The following is a 13,868-nucleotide window of genomic DNA, read 5'->3' on the forward strand; positions in this document are numbered from 1 at the left end:
AAATTTCACGAGAAACGTATATAGTTTTCGTGGTATAGAATTATTTTGAAGAATTATTTAGCTTAAAATCTTAACGTCATTTTAAAAAATCTTACGTCAATTTAAAAAATCATTAATACATTATCTTTGAAGCATTTAAAGCATACAGCATTTGGAAGAGTAAAATCTGCATAAAGTCTGGTAAATTCTCGGAGATACGGTGTACCAATATAGAGGAACAAGCGCATCACAGTAAAGAAAGAAGAGAGACAGAGAGTTGATACAAACACTAACCATGAGGAGATCGAGAAGGACAACGAGTACTCAAAGGCAATGAAATAGGAAAGGAAAAACGACAAAACAGCTTCGATGTCGGTAGACTGTCGGAGGGAAAGGAAACCAAGTTGTGTGACGGGTTACCGCGCGCGGGGCGCGACGCTTGATGGTAAAGAGGACGGGGGAGAGATCTGCGCGCGCATTCCAAGCGCGCGTCACTTGTAAATAGTTCTATTCTCGGCAAGAGTATAGCCGAGCCGAGAGTGCATGGTCGACACCAGTCGAGAAACCAGCTGGGACGTGAGACTGTCGACTGAAGCGCCTCTACATATTATTCGGAACGGATTCATGCGAGTCCGATCAAGGCAGCCAGTGTATCGCAAGTGCGCACACTTGACCGGGTCGAGTCGTTCGAAAAGTTGTGAGATTCCATCGTATAGTACTGTGGTACCAATTAATTAATACAATTTGTTTCTTATCAAGTGACGATTAACTGTAAAGGTGTATTCGCGGCGATGTCAAGTGCCGCGAAATCATGATTTCCGCGCCTTAAACAAACTTTTTTCTTGTACTCAAGTGTCTGGAACTGAAGGTGCATACGCGGCAAAGTACGTGTTTTTTTCATATTTTGTTTTTTGACGTACGATCATTCGATCGGGAAACATGTATTCCGATGGTCACGAGGTAGACGGCAGCTGGGTGCTGCGCGTTTACGTGACCGATCTTCAAGTAGAGAGGAGCTTACGAGTAAAAGGAGAACTTCATATTGGCGGTGTCATGCTCCGACTGGTTGAAGATCTCGGTGAGTCTACATTCCGTTTCTTTTAATATATCGCTTACGACTGACATATTGTATTTCTTAACGTCGAACAATTGAAAAGAACGTGCACAAATTGAAAATTCGAACGATCACGATTGTTCACGATTTATTTATGACACGTGATAAACAGAATCGTCACGTGATAACCTGCATGCAGATCCATATTGAAAATTCAAATAAAAAAAGACATCTCGCGAGAATAATATTTTTAAGAAAAAGGGCTGGTTTGTCCGTTATTTCTGAAAAATGAATATCGAATGAAATTTCTGTTAGAATGATCGATAGATGTTAATGTGACGGAATAGCAACAAGTTGTGGGATTAGCGTGTCGTTGCGAGGAACGCGATTGCTCGAGATGTGGTCTCCCACCATCGAAGAGAGCACGACTGAAGCGTGCACGGGAGTGGAAAAACTGGATGGGCGAACTAGTTTCGCCATGACGACGGACGTATGGACGCGATCACCGACTCCTTTATATGCTAAAGGAGCTCCCACAGCTCCGTAGAAAGACGAGAGACACGTGAGACCGGCAACCGATTCCTATGTCTCGTCGCACGTAAAACGGATACCATACGGTCACTTTCGTCGTAGATAAGCATAACCTATTTGATATCCGATTCTCTCCTGAATTGCTACAAGAGGACTAATTCTACGGATATCTTGCTCTTCTTTTTACTGTTTAATTACTTTGTAATTTACACTTATTCTACAATTAAGGATCTTTACATTGGAATTTCTCACTTTGACCTATACGACATGAGAACTACTGCCGGTCAATACACCGGATAATTAGCCAGGTTGGGAGTAGGATAGTTTCAGCCTCGACGAATTAGCCAATTTCGATCAATTGAGCGTATACCGTAACCCACGTATACACGGTCGAATAGGCAAGTGAATATATCGCAAGCCAGCCTTGGTTTCAACTGTCTTAAAAAGTGACCCGATACAATTCTTTGCAAATTGTCCGTGAAATTCAGCAAGGCTAAGTTCTATCTACGATCGATCTCGATGATAATTTATATGCTTGATATTATGTTCGAAAAAACGTAATTCTTCGGAATGAAGTTAGCAATTTAAGAAAATTTGCTTAATATTGACAAATATCTCTCTTAATTCCTCTATATAGTTAAAATAAAATTATTTTTATCCTCGTTTTTTATTGGTTTATTTTCTTAGATTTCGTTTACAAGCCACTGTAATTTACACCTACAGAAAGATCTCGGTCTCCCTTTTTCACCCGTTTGTTTAGAAACGAGCGTATAAACTCGGTGGTGCGCGGCAGCTCTTTTTCTATTAAGCTTTTGGTATATTTTCGGTGGAGTCTTATGAAGACGACATTTCCGTCTCGTTTCTTTCTCCGATCGCACGACAGAGAACGAGTCAGAGGCTTATTTTAACTCGGTGTTTCCACCATCCGATTTTTCGAAGCCGGCTTTCTACTTCCACGTATACAACCTCTGATCTCTCTGATCTTAAAAAAGGATCTCTCGAGTATTCTACTCTCGCCCGACCCTCTATATACCTTCATTAAATCTCGTCCTATAATCCCCAACTAAATTAGTTCTTTTTATATCGGTGTTAAGTCGGAGTAAAGTTTTTCTTTCAAATATTATTCAATCATTAATTATAATTAAAAACAATCTTTCAATACGAACGATTTCTTCGTGCGCACAATGTGCATATACCATCGAAATGCAATTTTGTGCATCGAACAATCGTTTTTCTCTAGAGAATCGCCATTCGGGAACGAACATAACAGAAGGCTACTTCCGGTGAAAGAAGATTTTTAACTTACTCGTTGCTCGTGCGACAACGCGATAACTCGTATCTAGAAGATATGCCCCTTCTGTGTTGACGATAATTTCATACGAGTACCGATATATATATACACACCTACACTTTGGTCAACGTAATTTTCTGTCTCGACAGGTACAGAACACGATTCGATATCGATCGAGTGAAAAAAAAACTTCTATCTTAAACTATTCCTCGAATTCGTGAACGTTGTTCGAAAAAATTCGGCCGTAGCTCCAGGTACGTAAAAATCGAAGACTCATCCAAGAGAAGGTGGGAAACAGGTAAAGAAAAATCCCGCGACGGAGAGGCCCTTTTGTCGGAGATGGAGCCCTTTCTTTGCCCTTCCAGTTTGACAGGTTACCGTGGACGAGTACAGGTGCTCGAACAGCATTTCGGTTCTGTACGAAAAAAATAAATACGTACCGGGTGTCTCGAAAAGCATATATCATCTCGAATCACACTCGGTTGAATAACATCGGCAGGGGCGAAAGGTCGGCATTCTACCGACCGAAGTAAGTGAAATGCATTGCGACGCCTGCGTACACGCGACAACGCTCGCCGCTTAAACGGATGCGAGCGCTTATAAATGGCGCGTTTAACCACAATACAGATACATCAGCGTTACGAGACACTTCCCGTGGATATCTTACGATCGCATCGGGCCCCCCGACTCTGTTTAGAGGCGGCATTACGCAAAAACCGGGTAAAATTTATATTCTCTCTGTCCGGAACGAGCGCCGTATATATCTCCGCGTGGCGTTTCGGACAACGCGGAGCGAGACACGTTCTATCCGCGGTTTTTATCTTCGCAACGAGAGATTTAACCGCTGTTTTGCATGTGGGAAACACCGGTGTTGGAATGGCACGACGCATAGTCAACGCGGGGACGGCTGTCGCGCGATTGTGATTTCTAAATTGCGTCGCAACGAATATACGTATGCATGTATTATACAGGATGCAGGGTATTGGATTTATAAGTGAGAGGTAAAAGGAACGAAAGGAAAGCCGTCGAGCTGTACGCTCGCATAATTAACGTTCATCAGATGGACACGTGCGTGTACGCGAGCAAGGGAAGAGGCGCGGAAAAAAGTGGAGAACTCGAAAGTACCGTACATCAGCGAGCCGATGACAAGACTACATTCTTCTTGCGCCGCTTCTACGAAATCGAAACAGACCCTCGGCGACACCATCGCGGCATCGTTTCCCTCAACCCTTCTATTTTCAATTAACGATAAACTTGGTGTCGTTTTGCGAATATTGCGCTCGATCCCACGCTCGTTTCCCTTCCCACCACGGCATTTGTTATTTTTTTCTTAGTATGGAACTCGCCGCAGCGGGAAGCCTAAGAAAATTCCTTTTCGTCCACCGATCTGTACACGATATTTTCACAGAGAAGCGATATCGGGTAGAAGGAAAGGTGACAGGCCCGCAGGTGCCGATGTTTATAGTTGGTTACGACACGTACCATTCCGTAGGAGTCTGGCCGCGCGGTAGGAAGAAGAGAAACGTGGAAGAGGTCGGAGAGGAGAGAGCGAGAGAGCGGCCGGTAAGCGCGTGGGCACCGCACGAACACGTCTCTCGACATTTTTCTTAACATCCACCACCCCGTGATCGGAGTCACCAAGGCACGCAAAATCAGGAACAACGAGACTTATCCCACTTAACTCGAATTATCTGCTCGGTTTACAGCTTCGGATTACCCGGCTCGTAATTTTATATTACCCGGCTACCTCGTATAGGATAGGATGCTTCTTCGTAAAATGGGGGTAGGTAACAAGGGCGGGACGAGCTGGTTCTGACTCTTTCTTTCTTCTTTTTTTTCATTGTGTTTCGCGCGAATGGTAATTTAATCGGTATTTGTCGATTTCTGAATCGGATTTCCTGGTAAATTGGAAACGCGGATGAGATAATTTCTTTGTTAAATCGAGTCGTCATCGCAATTTCCTGCTCTGATCTCTCGAGAACACGCGAGCAGTTACGTACTATTATGAAAGATTTCGATGACATTGTGAAACATCATGAGCGTGGCCGGTTAAAATGGGGATGATTTAATATCTAGACTGCGTATAAACCGTTAACAAAACGTGTCATAATTATTGATTAGGAGCTCGTTTACGATCTAATTGGATTTGTTTGGAATTAACGCGAATTGTGGCACGTAAAGAAAAAGACAGGTTTCGTTAGGATCCGTTCCTTGGCCGAAAATGTGGCGTCCTCGTCCTCGATTTCTCTCTCTCTCTCTCTCTCTCTCTCTTCTTTCTCGTGAGAGAGGCACCAGGTGCAAAAGAATCGAAGGCATTTATTGTAGTGCACCAGGACCGTTTCACCATTTCGAGGCAAGGTCGCTCTTACGGTACTTGAACGAGGTGTGCGTTCTTTTGCCTCGATACGAGCCTTGATACGACCGACAATTACGTTAACAGACAATTATTGCTGTATACCGCTTTTAATCGATCATCCCGCTTTGCTATTTTATCATCACGAATCAAATTATGCCAATTTAGAAGATCCAAGTTTAACACGTTTGCTATCACACATCGTATATACATGCCACGATGAACATTAATTTTGTTGTTCATCATCAAAGAAGGTAATTATATTAAAAAGAGTGATTAAAGAGCTACATTCAATTTTTTTTGTTTTCATATCGCGTAAAATTAATATGATCAAAGTATTTATACTTTAAATAGCAAACATGTTAAACGCGGGCGTCTTGTTTTGCAACGTCAGTGTAGAAGTTTCCATTATAATCTATCCGATTACAATGCTAGTTCATTCACAAGCGTTATACAAATGCGGTGGACGTCTTAATCGCGTTATAATATGAAGACGCTATAAACGCGAACGATGATGCAAGAAATAACATATGGATTACGATATCGTATCATACCGCGCTCGAATATTTAAACATTGCGTTTCGTTACCAAACGCCTTGTTCCTCACGGCCGTCGAGATACCTAGTTTCTATCTCAGGCACGTTTCTATGCAAAATCATTTCCGCTAATCTCACGCTATGCGCCGTATCTCTCCATTCCATTCCCCAGAACTAACCCGCAAAAATAATCTTTCTCGTTTATCATTTGGCTCGGCTTAAGCGACGACTCACCCATATATATATATATATATCCCAAAAGTGTCCAATCTATCTGTTTGATTATGGAAAGGAAGAAAGTGCGAAAGATTCATCGCTTCTCGGTTCCTCGGTGTTAATCTTATTTGCTCGTGATATAGGATCGGGGCGATATCGCAGGGACAAAACCCACTTACTTCCTCGGAAGAAACTTAAGAAGATTAGTCGTTATACGCTTCTCTACACTGGAATTAGGGATGGTCGTAGCCGGAATACTCGACGAAACGAAACGAATTCACACGAGTCACGATGGACGTGTATCTATCAACAATAATTCTTTTCTACCTTCGCCTCTAATTACCTCTCTCTCTCTCTTTCTCTCGTAGCCTCGATTTGTTGAGAGCGAGATGAAGATGGATAGAGGAGAGGAGAAACACGATAATTGCCTGTGAATACCATCGATCATCCTTCAACCGTTAAGCAGATATGCTAATAAGTTGGACGTCGCTACTTCACTCGTCGTAATAAGTGGTCGACGATACTCATCGATCTCGATGCCCGGATCGAGAAGTATAATCGTCGAATAATTTCTGCGATTGCACGTTCTTCGAGGCTAGCATTATACGATGGAATAGGAGAACGAAGAGAAGAGAGAAGGCTAACTTATCGCGGGGACAACTCGCGCGCACTCGATTTCCGCTCGAGCAAACTTTTCTTTTCGCTCTTTTCCCCGCATTCGAGGATGACTCACGCGTATGATGCACGTGTATCCTTATTCCAGTTTTAAGTTACACGATGGGTAACTCCCCGCCCCGCCGCGAACCAACGTTTCTCTCCACGATTATGAATAAATTCCCTATGGGAGCGAGCGCGCAACAGTCAGTTTTTAGAGAGTTTCACGGGAACCGTGCTCGACGGGTTTTGTAATTGGCGGCGGGCTGAATCATCCGCGAGGACGAGAGGAATCCTTTTAAATAAATTGAGAACGAAGGGATCCGCCGCCGACTAATTATTCGAGGAACGTTGCCCACCACTCCAGAATGGATAATTGCGTTTAATGCGAAACGATTCAAAAAAAAAAGAAAAAGAAGAGAAAAGAAATCGAATCCTCGACTCGTAAACGAGATTCAAACGAATGGCATTAAATCGATTCCGAATTTCGTCGTAACGCAAGTTCAATGTTAAGAGTATATATATATATATATATATACACGACGGTTAAGCGTGGTGGGTAATGGGTTTTCGTCTGGAAACGTTCTTTTCTTCCGTCCTTTTCTTCTTCTGGCCCGGCTGGGTGAATAACACACTCGCGAGGGAGAGAGACTGTTGTACATAAGGTAAATCGCGACGAAAGTTTCGCAAGTTCAATAGTAGATGGTTACGTAGCACGTCTAGGGAGATACAGTTTCCGATGGAGTTTGTTCACCAGCCAGTTGGCGATGCTCCAACAGAAACGGAGGTAAGGGCAAAAAAGTTGAGCCAGCACTGACTCATCGGACAGCTGTTGATTCACGATTATTTACCATTATTTTCCATGATTGTTGAAAAAATCTTATTGGTCGTTTGTTGTAAAAAAATATCATTTTGTATTTGGATATTTTACTGGAAATGTAATTGCGCGAGAGACGTATACACACACACGCACACACACACACATATATATATAATACGTAAGCGCGTGTCGAGGAAAAATCGTAAAACGAAATTACTTGGCAGTCGTATTGCGGTATTTGCGATTATATCTTAATAGTCGGTAAATTATTCGTTGTATTTTAAACAACGCCTCGGGATAATCTGTTACGTAATATAAAAATGGCCAGAGCAATAAAAGCTAATATTACGTAAGAAATATGTTTTCTCGAATTGTTAGCGAATCAATGAACTAAACTTTGACAAGAGAAAACGTCGTAAAGGGTGGAAATATGTGAAGAGAAGAAATAACGCTGCCTCCGAAACGCTTTCCTCGGGATAAGATAACCACTGTTTCGATATTGTTTCGCGTCAGGAGTGGAAGTCAGGAATGGATTCCGAGCATTGATATCATACCGTAACCTAAGACACGGGATATAGCATAGACCTAACACCCAATACGTATCTTTGTGTCACGTTGTTTAAACTTTGTTTGCTTTCGAATAGACGCTATCGCGTGGAGAATAAAATTGCAATTGTTATTAATAACGACGCTGACTCTAACCTTTGAAGAGAGAGAAAAACGAAAAATTAAATTCGATCGTCCGTGATTCATCGCGTACAACAAATTGGACAGTCGACCACCACGACGATCCAACTAGGGAAAGAACCGAAGAAGAAAATGATAATCTCTCGCAATCTTGAGAGAAACCTTGACTGAGTGACTTCATTATTGTGGTTTAACGGCACGAACCACGGCAACTTATATGGCTGCAAAATCGGTTCAACGAATTTGTCACGATCAAGAATAAAGTGCGCAAGCAGAAGATAAATATTGCACGCGTGCAATCTCACTTTTACGAAAAAGTGAGTGTCAAACAACATTTCCACCCAGAATTTCATCGCCAAAGCCATCATTTTATCTCGTTAAGACGATTGCTTCAGACACGCCTTCGAACACCTGGTCAAGGTCGTTCCTTTCCTCATAGAAGAGAACACCGAGGGAAGGAAATTTCCTCCAAGGCGGTAAGATGCAGTCCTCGAGGATGACGAGATCAAACAAACCACACCTCTATTAATAGAAGATTGGTAAGGTAATATTTTAGAGAGCGGTCCTCCCGGATGGCTCAACGCGATCGTGATGTCACGCACGCGAGGCAAACACGAAATATCTACGAGCTATAACGCGTTCCTCCTCCTTTTCTTTGCCAACGATATTTCCACTCGCGAGATCATCAGGGAATTTCCGTCAGAAGAATCGTTAAAATTATTTCCCTTTATAAATTCTTTTCTATGCCTGCTCACGATTGGCCCACAAACACGGGAGTATTTCATTCATTTTATCTGCTCGATGCCAGCGGCATAGGCTTTCGTGCGTCTTCCTCTTCTCTGGCTGCTTCCTTTCGATGGCGCCTCGAGAATCATATCTCGAAAATAAAGCAAAGAAGATCGGACGAGCGCTACGTCCGGTCGTTCAAAGAGAGAGAGAGAGAGAGAGAGAGAAAAAAACGAGACGAATACTTTATTGCGATACCGGCTTCTATCGACTATTAAGTTATATCAGAAAGGTCGGCCGATCTCTTCGCAGAAACGATTTCTCGCTGCACCGATTAGCGAGAAGAGCTCCGATGGACGTAATCGGAGTGCACCATTCTTGAATAAGCTACAATGGTTTTAAATGACAATTCATTCGTAATCGAGCATGAATGATTAATATTAAAACAGCGATTAATTTTCTTCGACGAGCGAGCCGATCGCGAAACAGAGTCAGAAAACGCGCGCTAAGAAAACGAAGTTAATAATTTTTAATCACGGCCCCTTTGAATCGAAATGATGAATAAACGAAGCACGTAACAAAATAAATGTTGTCACCGAAAGTTATCGCACGGCGAGCTACCCGATTTCGAAGGGTCTCGATACGAGGAATCTTAGCGCACACGTTGTCCCGATCCACTATCTCTACTTTTTTCCCCACTCGGTCTGAACTTCGCTTAGACGCGCTCCTTTTTTTTTTTCTTTAACTGTCGGACGGAAAGGGTTCCAAGAACTACTTTCACGTTCTCGTAAAATTTTTGACGTTCCTTTAAAGAAAGAGAACGCAGTCTTCTCGACTCGGAAGTAAAGGAACGTTGTACATTCTCTAAAATAATTTTCCTCTTATATTCCACGTTTAATCATTTTTCCCTTTCCAATCTCTTCATCCATCGTGCTATACCAGCTTTACGATCTGTTCCAAATAGAAATCTTCCTTTCAGAAGTTACACAATAATCATTTTTATTCAGTCTATCTCTCGTTTTCATGATTCCCTCCCTGTTCGTTATCCGAGGATCCTCGATGCGTTTCCTCGTCTCGAAGGTTCCTCACGTCGGGGAGACGTGAAATGTCAATGCGTGGGCGGTAGCCGCCTTTTCGACGTTTCAGCAGGAAACCTCGAGCGCGCCTCTTTCCTATATACGGGGCTATATAAGGCGAGCTTTCTCCGACTTGTTCACCGAGTTGCAACTCGATGATTTCACTGGCAACAACACAATACGATACACGAGCGAGAGGCCATCCCGCCGATTCGAGGAGTGAACGGAAATCTCGAGTGGCCGTTGATTGGCGCAAGGACGCGGCACGTGCAATATTCACGAAGGAAACACGCACACCAGCGAGCACGAGCACGAGAGAGAGAGAGACCGAGTGGAAAAGTTGATTGGGAGCGCGAGGCCAATGGAATAACCGCCGACATCCCTGCGTAATTCTCTTCAATATTTGAAGAGAGGTGGTCGTTTAGGTTTTCGGGTCGCGACCGCGAGCAAATTGGAGCGGCCAATGGAGGATGGGAGTGTTTGCGGCGAATTGCGGGCGCGATTCTTGGACGGATCTCCCGAGAGAATTTCGACTTTGTCTACGTGTTTTGGAAGGTGGCCATCGGCTCGGTCCCTCTAACGTGGAAATAACGAGGATTACGTAAATCCGTTGGAAGGCTGCGCTCGATCAATGGAAACGTCTCGTTTTAAAATTTATTCACGTAAACGAATTGCCTCCGTAGAGGCAATAAACGGTGATTTAATTGAGGCCTCGTCCAACCCGTCTTTCCCTGGCCATCGAGTGAAATACGCGAAACATATATCGATCCTGACGGGGTATAAAAGCGACTCTCGATCGTCGTTTATAACGTATGCGTTCTCCATCGCACGCATTACGACCGACATTTGACACCCGGCCAAACATATCGAACGCGTACCGTGCGTATTTACCAGTGCGCTCCAGGACCGTATCTACGTCCACTCTTTTACACCTCGGTTCCAAGGAAAGCGAGAAATTTTGAAAAAATTTTTCATCTCGTACATGTTTGAAATATTTCAGAAATTCCAATTAATAATAATCTCTGAATAATATCGAGTTAATCAACGATACGAGCTACAATATTTCGCCCAGGAAGGAATTCATTTCAATAAATTCATTGTACGTTTCTTTTTTTTTTCTTTTAAAGCGACTCGTGATTCATCGAGATCTACGCATCCTCGTAGAAGAAGAGGGTTAGAAAGTCACGTGCAATCCGGTCGATCGGTTTTACTCGATGAGCCAACGGAACGAATCCATATGAACGGATATCTTTGTCCACTCCACTTCCTCTTCTCCCCGCTCTATGCTAAATATACGCACGAATATATCGTTCCTCCCAGCAAAGATCGCGAATCGAATATCCTCGATCGGTGCATTGCGACACTCCTCGGTCTGTTTCGATTCGAAGCATTGCTCGCTCGTGCGAGACGATATTTCAATTTCGTTCCTCTCTCTCTCTCTCTCTCTCTCTCTCTCTCTCTCTCTCTCCGAGATATGCCAACTTAATTTCGCTGCCTCGACACCGGTGGTCCGACAGGATCCGAGGAGAACCGGTCGATGTCCAACCGAACGCTACCGATTATCCCGAATCGAACATTACGCGCCCGGCCGGATCCCATTAATGGCAGGAAGAACGATGATTCACACGCACGCGGTTCCATCTTTTCCACCCTGTTCGTCGCGTGTCTTTGACGCTTGTCACGGCTTTTGCCGCGAAATCGCATTATTCCGGCCCTCCCTCTATCAAATTGCGTCCACCATTAAGCCTGCTCCTCATCCTCATCCTACCACGTCCTTTGATCCTCCTCGTAATTGGAACGAGCGAGAAACAATATACGATTCGAGTAATTCCTATTCTTATCAAAATTGGCAAAATTAATCGTATATTTGATATCCAACTGTTTATTGTATATATATATATATATGGACAAATTCGGCATAAAAATATTTCTCTTAGAGGTTCTCGCACGCGTCCGCAGACTTATCGTATATACTCAGCGTTATCTGGCCGTGAACTTCGGAACCGCTCCCGTTTCTTCGAATGCGAAAAACGGTGTCCTTTTATTTCGCTCGGAAAGCAGCTTGACCGTGGTGGGAAATAAAAGCGGCCGGTGACGGAGAAAGGCGCAGGGCGCGAAAGAGGAAGAGACAATGGTGTATTGTGCGGCAGGAACACGGTGCGGCGGCCTGGTGCACGCATCGCATCCGTTTCTGATCTGACGCACACGCGAAACCGGGCCTCCACGTCTGTGCAGACTCGCAAGTTTAAACATAGACCGTGACGTCAGTGTGCCGGCTGCCGTCCCGTCACATTTCGTTTCGTAACTTTTCGACACTGTCTGTGTCCGCCTTGGATCCACGCGACCGCCAGCCATCCGCGAGCTTTCAAAATTCGTTCGTTGGATATTGTACGTATCGATATATCGATCGATGGACTTCAAGCGGGATTTGAAGATTTTCTACAGAAGATTTAAATTTACGAGAGACGACGATACGTTTTGTACATTCACATTGGACGGAGTATAGCATATACTGGTGCGAATAACTTTTAATTTGAATTAAATTTTGTGTCAAAAAAGATGTAATTGTATCACTGCGATGTGTACTTATATAAATCGGTTACTAAACAAAGTTGAGTGAACTATAACGGATTAAACTTGCGAAAGAAAGTCAAGTTGCGGAAGAAAAGAATTTTGAAAAGAAATAAAACGATATTAAATTAACACTCACAGAATTTCATTCTCTATATAAATGGAACCGAACCAACTTTCGATTTTTTTCGAGAACGAGACACGAAAGGGTTGATTTCACCTAGGATTTCGTCATTGCACGTTCTCTTTTTTCGGCACTCGTGACTCACTGTGTTAGCCGCGCATCGATCAGTCGCTCGTGCTCGCTCCAATCTCAATTTCTTTCCCCTTTGATCGTGCTTCGAAAAGAGTTTATCAATCCAGCGGCGATCTGTACGTGAGGCAAAGCAGTAATTGACCCGATCGGTTGAATTTCCTTCCGTAAGAAGATCTAGAAAGTTGCGCAACGGATGTTCACTTTTCCTCGTGAAAATATCCGATGGGTCCGACGAACAAGGCTCGCGACACGGACTAATCTCTCGTCTCAGTGGCTCTCAAACGAGGCTGTTCGAAAATTAAAGGTCAAAGTACAGCATAGTCTAATTAAGAAATTGCGAGAGCTCAGATCTCACTCTGATTCCATGCTTTTCGTAGCAATTCACAATGCCAGCCGATGTTTTCCACGAGATGAGAGGAAAGAAGATCTATGAAGAGGGTCGTAACTTGATTCACCGATAATATCCGACGTGGACAAGCGCGATGTAGTAAAAGGTGTAATGAAATTCTGTAATGCAGTGCGGGAGAATCGGTAGCCAAGAAGGGAGCACTTTGTGCCAGGCATAAAGCGATCTCGAGTATACACGATTTGAATAGGACGGCCGGTCGCGAGATTCCTTCAAAGAGAGACGGCCTTCCAGTACGCCTTACACGGGCGGAGAGGATACGTTCAACCCGTTACGCGTCTTCAAAATCCGCGTTGGATAAGACAAAGAGAGAGAGAGAGAGAGGAGAGTAGATATCAGCGAATGCCACGGAATATTTATTTTCCTCGAAAATATACAGGCGAGCCTTGAAACACGTGGCTCAACTGGATCGTCGAGGTCTCGGCCGTGGCACAATTATCGGTGGGAAAAGTAAGCGCGTTCCATTTTAATCGAGATAAAACTGATGGAGCGTTGTCACGCGAAAAATTTTATACCGCTCGTGTAAAAGATCCGTGGCGCGGTTTTTTAAAAGCCAGCGGTAATTCTCACATTTAAAGAGGCAGTTTTGTGCATTCCGCCTTCTTTTATTCAGTCGCTCGGCATGCTTCGAGAGCATCAACGTCGAAATTTTCTCTCTCTCTCTGGCGGTGGGCTCTCTCGCAATTTCGCTGAGTGCATACTCGTGTACTCA

At 43.7% G+C, this 13,868-nt stretch overlaps 1 protein-coding gene across 1 annotated transcript in view; it reads left to right on the forward strand.

The window, feature by feature from the left end:
* Nucleotides 1–492: 492 nt before the first annotated feature.
* Nucleotides 493–13,868, forward strand: part of LOC100865274 (unc-112-related protein) — a 35,767-nt gene continuing 22,391 nt past the window's right edge. Inside the window, exon 1 of the mRNA XM_003696706.4 lies at nt 493–1,057. Within this exon, the coding sequence (XP_003696754.2) occupies nt 919–1,057 (139 nt within the window). The 5' untranslated portion in view covers nt 493–918. The remainder of the gene's footprint in view (nt 1,058–13,868) is intronic.

Source organism: Apis florea, unplaced genomic scaffold (assembly GCF_048593485.1).
Source record: "Apis florea isolate Af1SG1 unplaced genomic scaffold, ASM4859348v1 contig_2350_pilon, whole genome shotgun sequence".
NCBI lineage: Eukaryota > Metazoa > Arthropoda > Insecta > Hymenoptera > Apidae > Apis > Apis florea.